Source organism: Muntiacus reevesi, chromosome 10 (genome assembly GCF_963930625.1).
Source record: "Muntiacus reevesi chromosome 10, mMunRee1.1, whole genome shotgun sequence".
NCBI classification, from domain to species: Eukaryota; Metazoa; Chordata; class Mammalia; order Artiodactyla; family Cervidae; genus Muntiacus; species Muntiacus reevesi.
In genome coordinates, this window is record NC_089258.1 from 55,598,497 (window position 1) to 55,619,854 (window position 21,358).

General features: G+C 48.0%; 1 protein-coding gene across 3 annotated transcripts in view; it reads left to right on the forward strand.

The window, feature by feature from the left end:
• TENM3 (teneurin transmembrane protein 3) overlaps positions 1-15,590 on the forward strand; it is a 442,567-nt gene extending 426,977 nt beyond the window's left edge. For all 3 annotated transcript variants that reach the window (XM_065946684.1, XM_065946685.1, XM_065946686.1), the window contains exons 24-27: positions 1,636-1,932; positions 4,650-6,261; positions 9,813-9,943; positions 12,243-15,590. In XM_065946684.1, the coding sequence (XP_065802756.1) occupies positions 1,636-1,932; positions 4,650-6,261; positions 9,813-9,943; positions 12,243-12,998 (2,796 nt within the window). In that variant the 3' untranslated portion in view covers positions 12,999-15,590. The remainder of the gene's footprint in view (positions 1-1,635; positions 1,933-4,649; positions 6,262-9,812; positions 9,944-12,242) is intronic.
• Positions 15,591-21,358: the final 5,768 nt, after the last annotated feature.

Sequence of the window (21,358 nt, forward strand, 5' to 3'; positions counted from 1 at the left end):
TCATGCGTGCGTGCTAAGTGGCTTCAGACGTGTCCGACTCTGTGCGATCCTAGGGACCGTAGCCCACCAGACTCCTCTGTCCAAGGGATTCTCCAGAATACTGGGGTCACCACACCCTCCTCTAGGGGATCTTCCCAACCTAGGGATCTCCAGTGACGGGACTGAAAAATCAAGATCTCCTCACTCTATCCGGGCTCCACTCTCATGTGCTGTGACTCATCTCTCTGGACATTTTTCCCCCAAAATCACTTTGCCTTTTAGGCATAAACTTCTTTTCAGCTGGTATCTTTACCTCTCTGTGGACTTACAATACTCCCCTTGAAGAGCTAATTGGAAGAGTTCAAATGAAAGCTTAGGGAGTATTTTTTCATGGGTCTTGTTTAATGGCCATGATAGAAGACACAAATGTTTATCCCAGATTTTACATAAATATACATGTATTTTACTTACATGTATTGGTGTGGTGTGTATATGTGGTGGTGTTCATTCGCTTGGTCGTGTCTGACATTTTGACCCCATGGACTGTAGCCCACCAGGCTCCTCTGTCCATGGGATTTCCCAGGCAAGAATATTGGTGTGGGTTGTCATATCCTTCTACGGGTGGGGTGTGTGTGTATAAGTGATCAACTGGAGTTGTCTATTTTGAAGGTTCTAGGACATGGTCAATAAAGGTTAGGATTTTCCCATGTAACTTGTAACAGTCCGAACAGTTGAGGAGCATTTTGTTATGGACAAGCCACCATTGTCACAAAGGTGCAGCAGAAAATCAAAGAATGGACTGGCCCTGGCCTTCTGCAGACACAGTAGACCATCTATAAAGCAGAATTTAACCAAGGCCACGTGTCCACCATAGCAACGAACGCCAGCTGGTGTGCACCTTGGATCACAGACAGTAACAGCCAGACGTACTCGTGGATTCTGAGGATGGCACAGAGCCCCACGGAGTCCCTAGGACAACGTGGGGCTCGATTTGTAAATTAAGCACGGTAGTCAGACTGTGTAGATGTGGGAGTGAAGGATCTGAAGTCCTTGCCAGTTAACCAGATGTTATCAAAGAAAAAGGCATTCCAAAAAATTGTGACATTTCAGCACTCAGCCCAAAGCGAGGATCGTGTTTGTAACCTCCCGCTATTTAAACTGATTAATAATTTACAGTAATGTGGGCTCCAGCTTCTACTTAACTGTTCTTCAAAGGGCTGGAATCACATTTACCACCGTTTTATTTAATGTAGCCATGATTAATCTAGTGAGCAGTTATTTCCCAGTGTCTTCTGGGAGGGCGGGGCTTTGAGTAATTTGCAGCGATGTCAGGCTTACAACCTTCCTATCTTCTGAGCAAACTTGAAAGCAAATACATCTCGGCATTTTTCTTATCAGTTGCTTAAGTTTACAAAATTTAATTGAAAGGGTTTTGAACAAACGCCAGGCTGTCTCTCTGCTTAATGAAACCTTTTAAAAGAGCAGTTAATCTACTGCCTTGCACTTGTACCCAAGAAGTTGCTAAATTAATTTACTGACAAAGAGAATCAATCATCATAAATGGTGTTTAAACAATAGCGGGGACCCTGAAGAGTAATAAGGGGCTGGTATTGGAACAGAGTGATTTATTTTATCATCTTGTTTGTGTTGAACCAGGTTAACGGCAGAAACCTCCTTTCAGTTGACTTTGATCGAACAACAAAGACAGAGAAGATCTATGATGACCACCGTAAATTTCTCCTGAGGATCGCCTATGACACGTCAGGGCATCCGACTCTCTGGCTGCCGAGTAGCAAGCTGATGGCCGTCAATGTCACCTATTCGTCCACGGGTCAAATTGCCAGCATCCAGCGAGGAACCACCAGCGAGAAAGTCGATTATGACGGACAGGGGAGGATTGTGTCCCGGGTTTTTGCTGACGGTAAAACCTGGAGTTACACATACTTGGAAAAGGTACGGTGCACCCAGAGGGGGAACAGAGGGAAGCAATGATTGGCCTTTCCCAGCGTGCAAATGACCCGAGCGCACTGTGGGGGTGGGCGGGGCAGGGGGTGGGGCCACCGGTGCTTGACCGACTTCCCTTTATCATCCTGAGCATCCTATGTAAGGCACAGCCATAGAGCACTGAGGGATCTGCGCCCCAGCCACGGTGTTTCCTAGTGAAGTTAGCTCTCTGAGACCCTTCTCCCTGACTTAGGCTGTCAACAACCACCACCGCCGCCCACCTGCCAAGCCCATCCATCGACAACATTCATGCATTAGACCTTGAGCTTGGAAGTCATTTGTAACTCATCTCAGCGCGAGCTTGTACCTTTCAGAAAGTACTTTAGACGTTCGGACAAAGCTGTCAGGTGTGTGTCGTTCCTGGCAGAGCCTCGACATAACTGTAAAAAGCCCATAGATCCTATTTACGCGTCATAACCAAAAGAAGCCGTTTTTTAAGCAAGCCACACTTCCGGGCCTCCAAGCCCTCTCCCCTTTCATCTGCACTGATAGGGAACCCATGCCTGAGACAGGAACACGCTACCAGAAAAGATGCAGTTACTCGTGTGCAGGGCGCCAGGTTTCAGGTGGTGACCGGGCTTAAAAGGGAATGACAGCGAAAGGAGGAAAGGGGAGGACCACCTCCTTGTAATTCCTTTCTGAAAGACAGAGAATCCTGCATCTTCGTGAGACGTTTCATTCCCCTTTGAGATGAACATTCGCCCTGGTTTTGAGTTCTGTGCCTCTCATCACTCCCAGCACATCCTCTCCGCCAGCAGCCACAGGGCCGCTGAGGCACAAGTGCAGCTCATGAGCTCAGCCTGCCCTTCCTCAACCGCATGGAGTGACTCCTGTCCTCCACACACGCACGTCCGCACTGCTGCCCCCTCACGCACCCCATCTTGCTCTCCCCCAGAGGTGCTCTGGACCAGCCTCGTGCATGTAAGTCAGCTCATCTAATTCCAGACGGACTGACGATACACGGACTACTCTTCCTAAAAACCTGGTCGGGGAACTAAGATCCCTTGGCCAAAAATAATAAAATTAACTCCCGGACCCCCAGCATTGAGAGTAGTGACCGTAATGTGACTGAAAAATCTTTAAAGGGAGCCAAGGGGCTCCCTTTGATAAGCGGCTCTCATTGATAAGAGCCGCTGTCAAAATGACCCCAGCCGTAACAGAGATCACCTTCACATATCAACAGGGATCAGAAAAGCCAACGAGCATGTTCTCAGCATCTCTCCCAAATCCCTAAAACCCACCCAAACTATTTCCATTTCCTCGCCAGCACAGGCACCCTAAGCCAAAGTGTATTCATGGCAATGCAAGTAATATGTTACTACCTATGTGATTCTAAGTGACTGCAAACAGGGTCCTGTAAATTCAGCAATGGTCCAAGCCTTCCTTGGAAGAATGCAGACCATTAGCAACAAGTCTCAAGACCTTGGTCACACAGCCTGCACACAAAAATCACCCCCAGATGTGTCCATGGAGGAGATCCTGCAGAAGCCTGAGTCAGCCAAACTGCATTTGCAAAGTGGTGGATGATAAAGGGGGAAAGGAGCAAGCCTAGACAAGGGGTTATGTTCTTTTATGTCAAAAGCAAAGAGTACGTCCCGGTGTAGGGGTAGGGGTGATAGAGTGGGAGGATTAGGTTATCAGCTCCTAATCTGACTGTCCACCCAGCTTGGCCATCACTCCATTTGGTCTAACAGGGTTTAGAGGGAGCCTCCCAGAGGAAAGAACTGCCCACACTCTACCACTGGAGAGCTACCAAATCAGCCTCCAGGTTGACTTTCTGTCTCTCCCTTGACCTAATAAACTGTCTTTTGTCTTCTGAAATCACTTGAAGAATGAACCAAGCTTACTTTGACTCATATATTTATTCACCTCATAATTTAGCACCCAAGCAGTGTATAGCCCAGAAACCATCCTTGTTGCACCTAAGGGACAAGTCAGATTTGGTTCTTAGGAAATTTCAGTATGCAGATTTCATTGTCATTTCAGATGTCATGTAAAGAATTTGTAAACAAAACACCATCTCTGGACCCATATTCCTAATAAGGGCATTGACAGCTCTTATTCACCAAGATTAACCTAGCAATGTTGCTGTTGATGCTTTGTGCACACACAATCCCTTTAGGGGCTAATTTTATCTCTCTTCTTTATAAAATAAATATTTTGAATGCTTTGCTCCTCCTCCAAGTGCACTGGAAAATCAGGCACGATTTGAGTGGCTCTTCCATGAAATGTTTGGGGAAAAGCCACCTTACTAAATAATTGCTAATTATGGACAGGACTGCACTTCCCATATGCTGTTTTCCCCATGAAATATTGTCTTTGAAGCAGCTTTGCTCATGCCTGTATTATGACTTATCCAGATCCATTGACAATCTGCTGCTTGGCTGTGAACGCCTGATACAAAAAAAAAAAAAAAAAACAGTCCGATTCTGACAAGTAGCCCATTATGAGAGTTGAGGCACTCAGTGCGAAGCCGCTGGCAATTAAGCATCCAGGCAAATTAGGCAGGAAATCGTTAAGGACAGGGAAGGTCAAGGAGAACTCAATTAAAACGAAAATCATTTTCTCAGGCGGACTATTTTTGTGTCTTTGTGGTCACTACATCTACTTTTACTTCCCCCACCCCATTCGCAAATATCAGCTAATGGCACGCTCCCTCTTTGCAGTCCATGGTGCTTCTGCTCCACAGCCAGCGGCAGTATATCTTTGAATACGATATGTGGGACCAGCTCTCTGCCATCACCATGCCCAGCGTGGCTCGCCACACCATGCAGACCATCCGCTCCATCGGCTACTACCGCAACATATACAACCCCCCGGAGAGCAACGCCTCGGTCATCACCGACTATAACGAGGAGGGGCTGCTTCTGCAGACGGCTTTCCTGGGGACCAGCAGGAGGGTCTTATTCAAGTATCGAAGGCAGACCAGGCTCTCGGAGATCTTATACGACAGCACACGGGTCAGTTTCACCTACGATGAGACAGCGGGAGTCCTCAAGACGGTAAACCTCCAGAGCGATGGTTTCATTTGCACCATTAGATACAGGCAGATCGGCCCCCTGATTGACAGGCAGATCTTCCGCTTCAGCGAAGACGGGATGGTGAACGCGAGATTCGACTACAGCTATGACAACAGTTTTCGGGTGACCAGCATGCAGGGTGTCATTAATGAGACCCCCCTGCCCATCGACCTCTATCAGTTCGACGACATTTCGGGCAAAGTGGAGCAGTTTGGAAAATTTGGCGTCATCTATTACGATATTAACCAGATCATTTCCACAGCTGTCATGACTTACACGAAGCACTTTGATGCCCATGGCCGCATCAAGGAGATTCAGTATGAGATATTCAGGTCGCTCATGTACTGGATTACAATTCAGTATGACAACATGGGTCGGGTAACCAAGAGAGAGATTAAAATAGGGCCCTTCGCCAACACCACCAAGTACGCTTACGAGTATGACGTCGATGGACAGCTCCAGACCGTCTACCTGAATGAGAAAATCATGTGGCGTTACAACTACGACCTGAATGGCAACCTCCATTTACTGAACCCGAGTAGCAGCGCGCGGCTGACCCCGCTCCGCTACGACCTGCGAGATAGGATCACCCGGCTGGGTGACGTCCAGTACCGGTTGGATGAGGATGGCTTCCTGCGCCAGAGAGGCACCGAGATCTTCGAGTACAGCTCCAAGGGGCTTCTGACCCGCGTCTACAGTAAAGGCAGCGGCTGGACGGTGATCTATCGTTACGATGGCCTGGGGAGGCGCGTGTCCAGCAAGACCAGTCTGGGCCAGCACCTGCAGTTTTTCTACGCGGACCTCACTTACCCCACCAGAATCACTCACGTCTACAACCACTCGAGTTCAGAGATCACCTCCCTCTATTACGATCTCCAAGGACATCTCTTTGCCATGGAAATCAGCAGCGGGGATGAATTCTACATCGCATCGGACAACACGGGGACGCCTCTGGCTGTCTTCAGTAGCAACGGGCTTATGCTCAAACAGATTCAGTACACCGCCTACGGTGAGATCTATTTTGACTCCAATATTGACTTCCAGCTGGTAATTGGATTTCACGGCGGCTTATATGACCCACTCACGAAATTAATCCATTTTGGAGAAAGGGATTATGACATTTTGGCAGGACGGTGGACAACGCCTGACATAGAAATCTGGAAAAGAATTGGGAAGGACCCAGCTCCCTTTAACCTGTATATGTTTAGGAACAACAACCCAGCAAGCAAAATCCATGATGTGAAAGACTACATCACAGGTAAGCAGAATTGTTTTTCCTTGCCAAGTACTGAGTTAATCATTGAATCCATAAAATAACTGCTGGGGGCTTAACTTGATGCCTTCCTCCTGCAAAATCAAATGGCTTTAAAAAAAAAAAAAAATCAAATGTCTAATCTTTTCAATGAAACCAAGGAGAAACCAACAGACGGACACTGGGACATAGTTTGTTACTTCCTATTCTGCCAGCCAGTGCCCAAGACCACAGTTTTTCTGAAATGACATGGAATCTAGGCATGCCATTTGAAAGGAAGGGACATGAAGGGCTGAACTTGAAGCCCCCAAACTGGAGTCCCAATCTGAACGCCTCTCCACGAACAGGTCATGTGACTTTATAGACAAGTCACATGCCTTTATGAGTCTGTTTCCTTAACAACAAAATGGGGATGGCAATGCCTACTTTGTGGTATAAAATACAATAACATGCAATTCTGCTTTAAGTAGTAGTGAAAAAAAGTGAAAGTCACTCAATGGTGTCCAACTCTTTGTGACCCCATGAACTGTAGCCCACCAGGCTCCTCTGTCCATGGAATCCTCCAGGCAAGAATATTGGAGTGGGTAGCCATTCCCTTCCCCAGGAAATCTTCCTGACCCAGGGACTGAACCCAGGTCTCCTGCATTGCAGGCAAATTCTTTACCGTCTGAGCCACCAGGGAAACCCAAGCACAACTGTGGTTGTCTGTAATAATCTTCATTACTCTTTACGGAGGTAACACTGCTTTATAGCATTGTAGGTTTCATGTGTACGCCATCCTGTTTCTACTTCTGTGTACACTGCAGTGTACCACCTAAAACTTACTCAACATCTGTCCCCAGAGAGCAGATGCCCTTAATCCACCTTGTCCCTCCCCGCAACTCCTTCCCCCCGGGTAGCCATACTCCCTTCTCTCTGGCATGCTTGGTTTGATCGTTTGTTTCATGGGAGTTAGGGGAGTACCCTGGGGGTCCAGTGGTTAAGACTCTACACTTTCACTGCTGGTGGCCTGGGGCTCTATCCCTGGTTGGGAAACTAAGATCCCACACACCATGTGGTGTAGCCAAAAAAACAAGAAGAAAATTGTTCTAGGAGTGAAATCATACAGGATTGGTCTTTCTCCTCTGACTTACTTCACTTTGCATAATACCCTCAAGATCTACGCATGTTGTTACAAACGGCAAGGTTTCATTTTTCACGACTAACATTCCATTGTGTGTGCATGTACATATATACATACACCGTATCTTCCTTACGCATTCATCTATGGATAAGCACTTAGGTCGTTTCCTTATCTTGACTATTGTTAAGAATGCTGCAGTGAACATAGGGGACATGTATCTTTTCAACTTAGTGTTTTTGCATTTGGGGGATAACTAGCCAGAAGGGAGACTGCTGGCTCACGTGGTAATTCTGTTCTTAGCTTTGTGCGGAGCCTCCATCCTGCTTTCCTTGGTGGCCACACAGGTTTACGCTCCACAGTCCATGGGGCTTCCCTTCAGCGAGCAGGGATCTCCACTCATCCTCGGCCCCGGGGACGCTGAGCCCTTCTGGTTCCACTTTGCTCCTGAGTCACACTGCCATAATTAGCCCCCTTGTTTATGCTTCCTAGAGGAAGGTTACTGCCTGTTTTCTTTTTCTGTGTTTGGTTTGATTTGGGGTTTTCTGTTTTGTTTTGCCTTGTGTTAGATGCTCCGTCTGGCTGCCTCTCCCCTTGTTCAATATTTGAAGCATGCCAGGATGTTCTGTCTTCTCAGTTCTCGGTACAGCTCTCAAAATACTGCCCCCTGTTCATTTCACATCTGCTTCCCGCTTCCCCAGACTGTCTCAAGCTTCGCCTAGCTCTCTGCCACATGAACCTGCTCCAAGTCCCTGCTCTCAGCGTCCTGACTCAGCAACACCCAAATGGGTGTTCTCCTTCAGGCTTCCCCAGTACACGTCTGCATGCACGTCCCAGTATCTGGGCAGTAATCTTCAACATGTTAAGAGCCTCTGATTTTTCACTGCTTCACAGACATTGTTCATAGTAGGAGTAACTTTGCCCCCATTCAAAAATTTTCTCTAAAACATAAACCACACCCCCCCCCCAATCTTATGCACGTGCATGCGTGCGTGCACACACGTATATCACTTTCTATCCTATGCAATGAACTTGGGGTTTTTCTCTCTCCACCACCACCACCAGCCCTCCATTTAAAAGAGGGATGGGACTTCCCTCTTTTAGTGTTTCAGCGGTTTAGAATTTGCCTCACAGTGCAGGTGACTGGTTCGATCCCTGGTCGGGGAACCAGGATCCCACATGCCGTGGCACAACTAAGCCCTCTTGCCATAACTAGACAGCTCAGGCCACAGTGAAGGAGCTTGAGTGCCACAACTAAGACCCGATGTGGCCAAATAAATAAATTTTTTTTTAATTAAAAAAAAAAGAGGGAGCAGACCACTGAGTTTATAGCCTATATGGTGCCTGCAGAAAGAGACCTGCCAGCCTGACAGAGAGGTGCAAGCTGGCGCCCTGGAGAAGGAATTGGGGAGCAAGTGGCCTCCATCATCCCAACAAGCAGTTCCCCACGGCTTATTTAAGAGGTGTTGACGGTGCTGCCCCAGAGGCTGGCAACCCACCGCTCCTGAATTCATGCTCTCCCAGCAACATGGGCACCAGGGAATGCCACAGCAGCATTTTTTGAAAAACATCAAAAGAGAGATGGAACAGCATAAAATATATTAGGTGAAATGCAATTTCAAATTTTCCAGCAATGTGCTTAATATATAAAATAATCTACACCCAACTGTACTCATAAAGCTGCAAGCCTGCTGAGTAGTTCTGTAACAGTATAACCTCCAGAATAGAATAAACGCTTTATTCTCAGCGTAATGGCTTTTGGAGTCACATGGCAATATTTTAAAATACCATCTTAAAGGTTTCCAGCTTCTCTCCCTCCAAAGTTTGTCTCCACCTGTGCGCAGTGAGCCTTTGAAGTCAGAACTGATGGGAATCAGAACTTCCGTGCCCCCGGCCAGCTCAGCCAGCTTTTGGCATTCATCTTTGATTACGAGTTGACTGTTGATTTTCATACACTCGATGTGGGGTTTTTATTAATAGAAAATGGGTGGTGGAAACTTGCATATCCCTGGCTAGCCACTCTGGAAAGCTAATAACAACAGGACTTCTAGTTAAGACCAGCCTTCACTAACTGCAGATGTCATGTGTGTTCAACAGCCATGTCTCTTTCACGCTGCTAGGCCTTGCTATTCGACTTTTTTTTTTTAAACACTATTACCAGCACGGGTTGCAACTTCGCACGTGGGACCGGGTACCCATCGGTCTAAGTGAGCCTCTGTTATCCACACTGTCTGTAGCCCTTGCCTCACTGCCTTCTGCTACTGAAGTTATTTTTACCGTGTCTGAAAAGAGTCAGCTTTTCATTGTAGGGCAGAGGCAAACCTGAGCTTTTTTTCAGGTTATCGTTTGTGAAGGTGGGGTTTTCAGGTAAGGCTTTCGGTGTCGGAAATCACAAAGTAAACTCGGAAGTCTCTGATTCTGGACCTTCTTTTCCCAGATGTTAACAGTTGGCTGGTGACCTTTGGATTCCATCTGCACAATGCTATTCCTGGATTCCCTGTCCCCAAATTTGATTTAACGGAGCCTTCCTACGAACTCGTGAAGAGTCAGCAGTGGGATGATGTCCCGGTAAGAGACAAAAAGCGAAACTGTGAAAGGTGACAAGGGGCCTGCTTGTGCCGTATGGTCCCCTGTTTAATCAGACTCCCTGGGTACCAGAGACCTTTTATTTTATTTATTTATTTTTTTGATTCAGGAAAGAAAGCATCACTTCTCTCTTGCATTTCTGTTCAGCAGACCAGGGGCCTGTGAAACAGGCTTCAGTCTGCTTTTAGTGATGCTAATAAAAACAGAAAGACATTATCAAACAGTAATAAAATATGAAAGCTCATTGTTGAGTGCAAGGTTTCTACAGAGAACCCGAGGAATGCACATTTATAAGATTTGGGACCTTAAGGCAAAGATACAATAAACAGGAGGGCAGGGAATTCATGTTACAAATTAGCAGCTCACAAACAATGCCACAGAGTTCCACTTCTTTAAAATGTTAGCCATGTTTTCAAGGGAAAAAGATTAAAAATAAAATGGCCTCTGGTAAAGCTCCACCTACCACTAGGTGTTTATGGAATTTTCCTGAAACAAACAGACCAGAAGGCCTGGAACCGTTCTGAGAAATAAAAGGAGAAAGAATGGAAAATTGTGAAATCAAAGCTGCCATTTCACAAAATGACACTTTTTAATTCCCACCATTCAGAGATCAGAAAGGAACCCAACAACAAAATATCGGAATTTCTTGCTTAAAGCAAGAATAATTAAAGATCAAGAAATTGGGTTACCCCATAATGATAAGAAGGGAGCACAGAGTTTCTTAGAAAGATTAATTTCCCCCCTTGAGCAATTTTCTATAATCTCAATGAACACAAAAAGAAAAGGCAATCCTGGCTAAAACACACATACACATAGGGTTACACACAACGCCAGTACCTCTGCTTTCTGGTCCATGTTTCACACTTAACATAAAAGCTATTCCTTTTTCAGATGTCACCTTTACATTTAAAGGGCAAAACCCATTCAGTTTCCGGGATCTGGGAGCCATTTTAACATTTCTAATTGCAAATATACCTGCGCTGATCAACTGCCATGAAGACATCCCTAAGTTTGTTAATGCCTTTGAGCACATAATAATTGCAGATGACTTTCCAACATGTCTGAAAACACTTAAGTCGTACTGTACAAAATGGACTTGCCAACTTTTTTCCTAGGCAGCCTTTTCCATACAGCTCAGGTTCTCTGTCATGAGAAGTGCACTGTAAGGACAGCTTAGGGAATCGCCAGCAAAGACATCAAGGATGCCTGGAGAGCAGAAAAACAAATGTGTCTTTCACCACTGCAAACGAAACACATGCTTCCAATTGGGGAAAATGCTGGCCAGACGAACATCTGGTAGTCTGAGAGATGCCTGAGTTAAGATGCCCCCAATTTAAAACCCTTGTGAATGCAGAAGGCCCACTGTCCCTCATTCTGCGAAAAATAAATGTTTTCCTAAAGCGATAAACACTCGTTGACAGCTGTCCCCACTGTGCGCTCATCCTGGCCCATTTCAGTCCGTCAGTTATATGGTCAAATTCAGCTGAAAGCTCTGTTCACCAGGAGACGGTACAGAGTTTACCTAAATTAAAGCACATGCCTGTAAGTAAATTAAAGGCGTGTGCTTTAAAGTGGGACTTTAGCTTAAAGTGGGACTGGGTGATGCAACTGTCGCACCCCCAGGCTTTCCAACCTTCCTCTGCGTTTTGGCACTTTCCCACCAGCCTCCCACGGAGAAAGCTGCTGGGATGGACCATCTGGTAAGCTGGTTCCCCAAATGGGGTGAGCCTAGGGAAAGGGCATCCAGAAAAGGAAAGAGAAAAGGCAAAAACCTGAATATTTCACCCACGTTTAGGCATGCGTGCGGGCTAAGTCGCTTCAGTCTTGTAGGTGGCTTTGCGACCCTTCGGACTGTAGCCCGTCAGGTTCCTCTGTCCATGGGATTCTCCAGGCAAGAACACTGGAGTGGGTTCCCATGCCCTCCTTCAGGGAATCTTCCTGACACACGGATCTAACCCATGTCTCCTGTAAATCCTGCGTTGCAAGCGAATTCCCTACCACCGAGCCACCAGGGAAGCCCATTTTACCTTTCGAAACACATTGGGATCAACTTGAGGGGAGTGGCGTCTTGAGTGCATTCCTCCCCCCAGGGTTTTTAAGCCTTTTCATTTCTAAAGAACCTACTGAAGCTTTAATCAGCAACGCCCCCCGCCCCCACTCCCAACTCCCCCGTGTTTCATTTCTGCCCAGAACCGGAACACCGCCCGGAAGCCTGGCTCCCTGGGGCCAGAAGAGCCCGACTGTTCTCTAACCCATCCTCCGGGTCTGTTTCTCTCTGCAGCCCATTTTCGGAGTCCAGCAGCAAGTGGCGAGGCAGGCCAAGGCCTTCCTGTCCCTGGGGAAGATGGCCGAGGTGCAGGTGAGCAGGCGCAAAGGCAGCGGCGCGCCGTCGTGGCTGTGGTTCGCCACGGTCAAGTCGCTGATCGGCAAGGGCGTCATGCTGGCCGTGAGCCAGGGCCGCGTGCAGACCAACGTGCTGAACATCGCCAACGAGGACTGCATCAAGGTGGCGGCCGTGCTCAACAACGCCTTCTACCTGGAGAACCTGCACTTCACCATCGAGGGCAAGGACACGCACTACTTCATCAAGACCAGCACGCCGGAGAGCGACCTGGGCACCCTGCGGCTGACCAGCGGCCGCAAGGCGCTGGAGAACGGCATCAACGTGACCGTGTCGCAGTCCACCACCGTGGTCAACGGCAGGACTCGCAGGTTCGCCGACGTGGAGATGCAGTTCGGCGCGCTGGCCCTGCACGTGCGCTACGGCATGACCCTGGACGAGGAGAAGGCGCGCATCCTGGAGCAGGCGCGGCAGCGCGCGCTCGCCCGGGCCTGGGCGCGCGAGCAGCAGCGCGTGCGTGACGGCGAGGAGGGCGCGCGCCTCTGGACGGAAGGCGAGAAGCGGCAGCTGCTGAGCGCCGGCAAGGTGCAGGGCTACGACGGGTACTACGTACTCTCGGTGGAACAGTACCCCGAGCTGGCCGACAGCGCCAACAACATCCAGTTCCTCCGCCAGAGCGAGATCGGGAAGAGGTAACCCCCGGGCCGGCGGCAGGGAGGCGCGCGCCGCCGCCGCCACCACCCCTGCGGGGACCCGAGCCGGCGGGGCGCCACTTGCCCCTGCAGCCCCAGCACCCCCCCACTCCCCCACCTCTGCTCAGATCTGTCTGTAGCACAATCCGAGGGGGACTCTCCGGCACCGAAGAGCCTTCCGGGAGAACTAGACTGCTATTTTAAAAAATCCACACACACACAAATCAAATGAAAACAAAAGACTTCCTTCTGAATGACCTTAAAAGGTGATCGGCTTTAAAGAATATGTTTACATATGCATATCGCTGCACTCAGTTGGACTGGAAGTAATTCCAAGGAAAAACAGATCATTAAAAAAAAGAGGCCCAAACCTTTTGCTTCTGGGCCGTCTTGTTCTCTGAGGCACTGTATCTAACGAAGGTAGAAATGCATACAGTGTTTCCAGGTATTACCGTTGTCGACCTTTGCTTACAAGAAGTAGTCTCTCTGCATAGGATGTGATATATATCTGTTAATTTTAAAATGTGGGGCAAAGTTACTGTTTCTAGACAACCCGACTGCTTTCCCAGTGCTGGTTTGTAAAAGGACATCGGCACACGTGACTTCTGCCAGGGCGGGGATTTCTAAGGAATTTTACAATGCTCATGTGGTTTGCCTTGGGGGGAAGAAAACTGGCAAATAGAATCCTTGTCACTGATAAGCAAAGGAAACCCTGATTTTTTTGTAAATTATGTGAGACAAGTTGTTTATGGATTTTTATATGAATTACAATTTACTGTACATCAGATATTAGTCTCAGAGGAGTTAATTTATGTAAAGTGTTTAAAAAGTTTATACTTAAAAAATAAAATGATAAAAACATGTGAACTGTGTGATTTTTTTAAAAGGATTGCACCTTTTGTTATCTGTTATAGCTGTACAGTATAAATTATTATATTGTAGAGATATAACGACTTATGCCTATAATGTCCAGAAGTGTTAATATTTTTGTATTAGGTTGAAAAACAAACAAAAAAAAAAACGTGCAACTTTCTATCGCTAGATGGATAGGACTGTGCGATTCTCCATGGGTGGCTAATCAGAGACCTTCTCCTTTCTCTTCCTTCTCTTTTTCATCAGGCCAGTGACCTCAACCATTATCAGCTAAGAGGCACGGTAGAAAACTAAGGCTGGTGGAATGTAACAGAAGCCACAAAACCCAAACCCCAAAATACATAAAATAGGGCAGGAGGCATTGTCCCTCCCTCCGCCCCTAAAACGTCTGCGGGGGAGTTGATACCATTAACCCCAGGGTTTTCCTGTTACCTTCCTTGAAGCTTCTTTTCATGATGGAGGCGCAAGACCCCCATCAGATGCTTTGTGAGCAGGAAAGGAACTGATGTGTAGTTAGTCATCACCCTAAACATGTCTTAAGATCTCGGCGAGCTAGCAGAAACCGAGCAACAGTGAGACACCCAGACAGGGAAGGTCGGGGTCACTCAGCTAGTCTCGAGTTTGGACCCTCAGGTCACACAGAGGGACATAAAGGGGAGATCAAAAGCTCCTGTAAGCCCAGACGACCCAGCCAGCTCGGAGCTGGTTTGAATGGCAGCCTCCGCTGTGTCTCGGGGAAGCTGGGGGCGGCGGATCCGCTGGAAGTGAACTGAGAGCGAGCCGTGCCCTCCTGCCGCCCGCGTGCCGGCGCGCCGAGCATCTGCACTTCCTTGCGGCTCAGCAGCTCTGGCACGTCTCTCTCGTGAGCACTAAATTCAGCCACAAAAAATATTTTTAGAAAACCTTTCTCAGTTCATTGAGCTATAGTACACACTGTTTTCCTCTATGTATAATGGTGATAAAACATAGCAAGTGAACATGTCGTAAATATAAAGGTTCAAGTGATGTATTGAAAATTAATTTTCTAACTGCTTTGTATGTATCACATACTCTAAACTGCACAGTAGGCGTGTTTATTAAACAGATGGGCTGGGAAAGTTTCAAAATAGCTACTGAATTTACAGTATCAGTGCTATTACTGTCTTTGTGTATTTGGTAGCGCATACTGAAGTAATTAATCTTCTAATGAATGCTGATATTTTATTAGAATGAAAGCACAGATTAGCAGTAATATTTTTTATCCTGGAAATCCTCTGGCGAGTATTATGAAGCCCCAGTGTAGACAACTCTGAGATTTCAAACCACATAAACATGGCTCTGTTTTACATTTTATTTTCTAACTGTTAACTTAGGTGTTTGCAGTTCTGTTCCATTGCATTTCTGCAGGGCTGTATTTAGCATGCTGTAAGTACTTTTGGTTGAAATAGGCTCTGAGTCTAAATTCTCAGAAATATTTCAGATGTATTGACCATGAAAAAAGCTTGTACCACATGACGGAAGTGAAATCATAACCTTACCCTTCTCTTGACATGGACTGGTCCTTCACACTGGCACCGATAAGTAACAGATTTGGAGTCTTCTCCTGGTGCTTATTTTAGGTGAGGTCAAATCAACCCAATTAGTGTCTTGTTAGTGGGTATAATGAGCCTATTTCTTTCTAAAAAGACTTGTGATCTGGACATGCTTTTACAAGAAATAGTGACCTTGGGGAATATGTAAACAAAAGACCTTTTTCTAAGAGTTGGGAGGGTGGGAAGGGGGCTGTATAATGAAAAGAATTAGCTTACAAAAAAGAAATTGATATTCAAAGTATTTTAGGCAAAGCCAGTCAAAATGCTTTCATGATATTTTGAGATGTAAATTTTGTCTGATTTGTATTGTTCTTTTCATTTGCCTTCTTAACTTTATATGTGACCTGAATTTTCCATAACTTGATGACTATAGATTGCATCTAGGCATTCCAATAAAAGCCAACCCAATGTGTGTGTGTTTTATATATATTTTTTAAAAATATCTTGGGCCAGCCAGGATTCCTTTTGTGTTTTGGGGGTGGAAGATGCAAATAGATGCAGTTGTTGGGGTATTGATTCGTCTGCAACCCAGTTGATCATACCTTTTATTTTCTTTTCTAATTGTGGTGTCTGCCAGCCAGACAGCCTGTTCATCGGTGTGCAATTCACAGGAAACTCTTTCCATGGCCTACTTTAGAAAAAACGTTAAATGTACCCTTACAAAGCCAAACCTTATCACTGTGAAGAAGAAGGAAAAAGATGCTGCCCATTACTCCTTGAGAGCAGGCCCCGTTCCTGTGATCCTGGTAATAGTGCTTAATTAAAACACTTGATTAGAATAATCAGTTTGGGCCTGATAGTCTCCTAGCCTCCTGGAGATGTCTAAATCTACATATAGACCGCCTGATTAGGGGATGCTTAGATCAGCAGTTTCAGCCTGGCCGGCCAAGGCTTTGATTTTAGTCTGAAAAGGCAGGCTTCATCATACTTGCTTTGTAGTGACAACCTCAGCCTGATAACATGTTGATCCAGGAGGAATCAGGTCACTCCACTCAGTCAAAGGGTCTATTTTTTTTTTTCTCCTCTTATTAGAGATTAACCCTCAAATGGGGGGGGGGGGGGCAGAAAAACACATGCGAATTGCTGCTTTCATTTTTCACACCACTTTCCCCAGAGGTCATGTCTGAATGAATGCAGAGAAAAATGTAGGTGAAAATTGTTTCTTTGTAGCAGAATTTTCTGGGCATGGGATACGCAGCTGCCGCCTCCTGTGAGATGCTCCTTCAGATGTCAACGTGCCGCACACATGACATAATCATGGAAAGTGGTTTTAAGTGATGGACCCGCACATACGTACGATGCCTGCTCCAAACACCAGTCCCCAAGCACTTTAAAGATGATGGGAGGTTTCTGTCTTTGATGCCGCTCTAACCATGCCCAACACCCTCTCTGTGGACCACCTTTTCTTTCTTTCTCCTTCTGTCTTAGCCTGCTCCCAAATGAAGCCACCTGAGCATTGCCCACAGCAGCACGCTTGCCCGAGTTCAGAGGAGGAGGAGGTCCCCTTGGGCCAGAATCTGGCCCCCTGCCCGCCTGGGGCGCTATCTACACTCCTGCAAAGTAAAGGCAAACCACCCACGGGCAGCCCTGAAAGGCCATAGAGCTCTTCCCAGTCCTCCGGTACCCGGATTCCACCCCACTTTCCTTCCAAGGGGGGAGCTGACTCCAGCACCCTGTGAAATGCATCAAATTCCGGAAGTGGGAGCCGGAAGGCACTTAGAGACGTGTGAGCGAGTTGCCCAAGTTCACAGAAGTGGCTCAAACCCAGGTGAACAGAGATGCCCTGTCAGCTAGTACCCCCCCCCCCACTGTATCCCACAGACTCCCAGTACTGTGTGCGTGCTAAGTTGCTTCAGTTGTGTCCAACTCTTTATGACCCTATGGACCATAACCCTCCAGGCTCCTCTGTCCATGGCATCCTCCAGGCAAGAATACTGGAGGGTTGCCATGCCCTCCTCCAGGGGATCTTCTCAACTCAGGGATCAAGGCCGTGTCTCATGTCTCCTGCATCGGCAGGCTCATCTTTACCACTGGTGCCACCTAGGAAGCCCCCTGCCAGTAACACCACCCAGGAAATACGAGGCCTTGCCACCACCAGTCCCTCAAGGCATGGATCTTCCCAAAGCTGCCATAATTCAGAGTCCTGACAAGCGTTTTTCAATATATAAAGATGCCCCAGGCCCTCTGACATGGCACGTGTCTTGAGCTCCCCACCACCTGCCCATATTTCCAGCTCCTCAGCTTGCCTCACCTTCGATGAGAAAGTCTGTCATTTGATGTTAATGACTTCCTCACTTCTAAAAAGATTTATCAAAGAAAGACCATCAATTTGCATACATGCACGTTTATTTATCTATGTTTTCCCTAAGTGATTTATAAATTCAGCTTTGGTCATCCTAACAAGGCAATGAAAAAATTAAAAATTAGTTATAAGTCATTATTACCCACTTGAAATACAGAGTTAAGCCAGAGTCCCATAGACACAGTGATAAGCCATTCGAGTTTCCTGCCTTGTAATTTAAGCCACGTGACCAACATCCTCTCTCGCTAGAGTTCTCGTTTGCTATTCACCACCTCTGCAAGCATGGTCTCTTGATGTCAGTTAATTATGAATCACTTTTAGGTAAATTGAGTAAACCTTTTCATGTATGCATAGACTTAAAACTCCATCATGGAGGAATAGAAGATTCTTAGTCTTGTATGTAGCAAATTTGCTATAAACGGATCGTAAGCCTAGAGTAACATCATTATTCAGTTTAGAGTTAATGGGTTCCACAAAGCGAATTTAATAAATCCTTCTGGGACCTAAGCTAAGGAAAATTAAAAATTAGAAGCATAAATTGTGATTTCTGGGGCAAGGCGGTGGAGGAACATTTCAGCCTTCCTGCTCCTAAGGTGAATCGTGAGCTGGGCCCTAACCACAGCGTTCAGCCTGCACTGGGAAGGGAAATCGCCTTCTTTTTACACGAGTGCAGAGAATTCCTGAATTCCCCCCACAATGGCTCTTTCTGTCCAGCCTAACTTGCTGCCTAGAACTGACAGGATTTACGAGCCATCCACAGGGTCACAATGAATTCTGTAAAATTTTCACGTTACTTTATCAGTGAGCCGTGAGGGGGGCAGAAATACCCAAGGAGTTAAAATGACACATTCTCTGACATGACTGAAAGGCTGAAAATGGAACAGTGGAGAATATAAGGAACACACCAAAGGCTCTGGTAGACCTGGAATTCTATCACAGAAGTGATTAACGACCACAGTGGTGAAGAAACGGCCCTAACCAAATTTGCCTCCACAGTGAATGTGAGGGAGATTTTAGAATACCTGCTCCACAGAACATCAGGAAAACCATCCCCAGGACTCATCCATGATGCTCTTCCAGGGAAGGCAATTTCTCTCTCTCTCCTTCTCCTCCTCCCCTCCTCCTCCCCTTCTTTCTTCCTCTCCCCACCATTTCTCTCTCTCTCTCTCTCTCTCTCTCTCTCTCTCATTTGCTGGATTTACCCTTTACCTCCTGGTAGAACTTAAGTTGCAACCACTTAGGCTGTATCTAACGAAATATCTAAGGCTTAGAAAGTGTTAGTCACTCAGTCATGTCCAACTCTGCAACCCCATGGACTGTAGCCCGCCAGCCTCCTCTGTCCATGGAATTCTCCAGGCAAGAATATTAGAGTGGGTTGCCATTCCCTTCTCCAGGGGGATCTTCCCAACCCAGGGGTCGAACCTGGGTCTCCTGCAATGCAGGCAGATTCTTTACTATCTGAGCCAGGCAGCTAAGAAAGGCTTAGAAGGAAACCCATATGTCTCCCTTTGTAGACCTGATGGACTTTAAATAATAACCCAGGACATCACATAGAAAACTAGAGTTCTTTGTCCCCAGCTTACTTACAAAAGGTTATTAACGAGCAGATTTTAAGATCTCCCCACTTCAGCTACGGCATGATTTCTAGTCTCGAAGCTACAGCAAAAAGAAAGAAAAGAGCAGGAGGCCCTGGGTGGGGGGGTTATGCTCTGGGGACAAGCGTGGACACGCACCAGTGCCGAACAGAGGGCAGAGGCGGAGATGACGCAAGAGGAGAGGCTGGTGCAGGCGGCCCAGCTCGCAGGGACGCGGCACCTTCGCTAAGTTCACCCTGCCCCATCGAGGGTTGCCCTCTTGGCTTCGCTTCAAAACCAGGGCTCTGGTCCTGCAGGAATGGAAAGCCACCCCAACATATGGGCAAGGATCCTTCAGCAAGGTCCCCTCCTCCTCCTCCTGAAACCCCAAGGAGGGACCAGGTTAGGGAGGACTTGGGGACCCCGGGGCTCTTCCCGGACCACCCTCCAAGTGATGGCTTCCTCCCAGGTACTTTCGGAGAAGGTGTGCAGCGCCCCCTAGTGACGGGCATCACAGCGAGGACCGGGAGGGATGCGCCCGCGCGCATCCTGGGGACCGGAAACCACCAGCCCGACCCTTCTCCGGGGTGAGGCCAGTTCCAATTAGCCTCTATTTTCCCATCTTTGCTCTGCGCACGGAGTTTCACACATAAAACGATTACTTCTGCTTCACGCACCACCTCACTGAGGCCCGGTCCTCGCAAAAAATCGCTCCCGCAAGATTTCCCTTCCCGTCAAGCAGAAACTTTGTCAAACAATGTTCCTCTCGCTTCGCAGATCAAAATAAGGCCCTTCCTCCCAGGAATTGTCCGCGGGCTGTTTGAGTTTTGCAGCCCCCTCGAAAACAGTGGTTTCTGAACTAGCACATTCTTTCCCTTTTACTTTTCATGTTTGAGCAGTCCTGTCGCTCTGAAGGATTTCCCAGAAGGACAGATCCTTTAAATGCAGAGTGGCGTTTTTATTTGCAAGGGAGCCAGGCTCTCGTGGAATGACAGCCTGGAAGGGTGAAGCCCTTCGGCCGAGGCCTGAGCTGGGCGCACCCCGTGCTCTTGGCCGCCCAAGGGGGGACCGTCCACCTCCCCCACCTGCCGGCCCCGCGGTGAGCGCTGGGGGAGAGAACCCAGGGTTCAACCTTCTTGTCCCACGATGTCCCCGCAGAGGAGCCGATGATGGACGCTGCTTTTACCCGGCAGCGGGGACTGGTGTCCTGGCTTCAGACACAGTCCTTGGCTGGAGCCCACTGTCATTCCTGGAGGCCTGCGGGGACCCAATACATAAGCAGCGCTTTCTTTTCCCTCCCTAAGCGCTCGCAGACATGAGAAAGACGATTAAAGTCGGCATGTGAAAACCACAGGATCACCTTAGATAAACACCAAGACGGAGGACGGAGTTTCATATGAACAGCCAGATGGATACGAAACTAGGGAAAGACGACCTGCGCTTTGCTGCCTGTACCGACCCGGGCAGCCCCCGCCATGGGGGTGGGGGGCAGTGAGGCCCAGGTCTCCCCACTGATGCCCGTCACCCTCCCCAACTCGCCAGGAAGGGTGAGGCACCCCCGGGGGCCTGGAGTGACCAGGAGAGAGCAGCCAGGCGTGAGCTCTCACTCACACACGCGCACACACTCACACACGCAGGAACGGAGCAGGGAGGACCCCGCGCTGCCTGCAGCCGCCTGGCCCCCAGCCACAGCGCTTCACCCCTCCGCGCCTCCATCCAGCACCCCCTTCCTGCTCTGACACCCGTGGGGGGTTGTGGTGGCGGCTTCGGAAACAAGTCCTAAAACACAAGTCCTCGCCTGTCAGCAGACTGGCAGCCGTCCAGATGAGGAGGGTCTGTTTCATAAATCTGCCCCCAGCCCCAAACCCCCACCCCCCGGCAGGAGTGAACGGGTCAGAGCCAGAGCTCCGGACTCTGGGACGGCGGCCCCTTCCCATTCTTCTGTGGCTTGTTAAGATGCTCTTGTAAATCACCAGGATGCCGGCCTCGCCACAACACAGGCTCTTTCTGCAGCCTCGCCATAGTGCTTGCGGTCTTCAGCGAG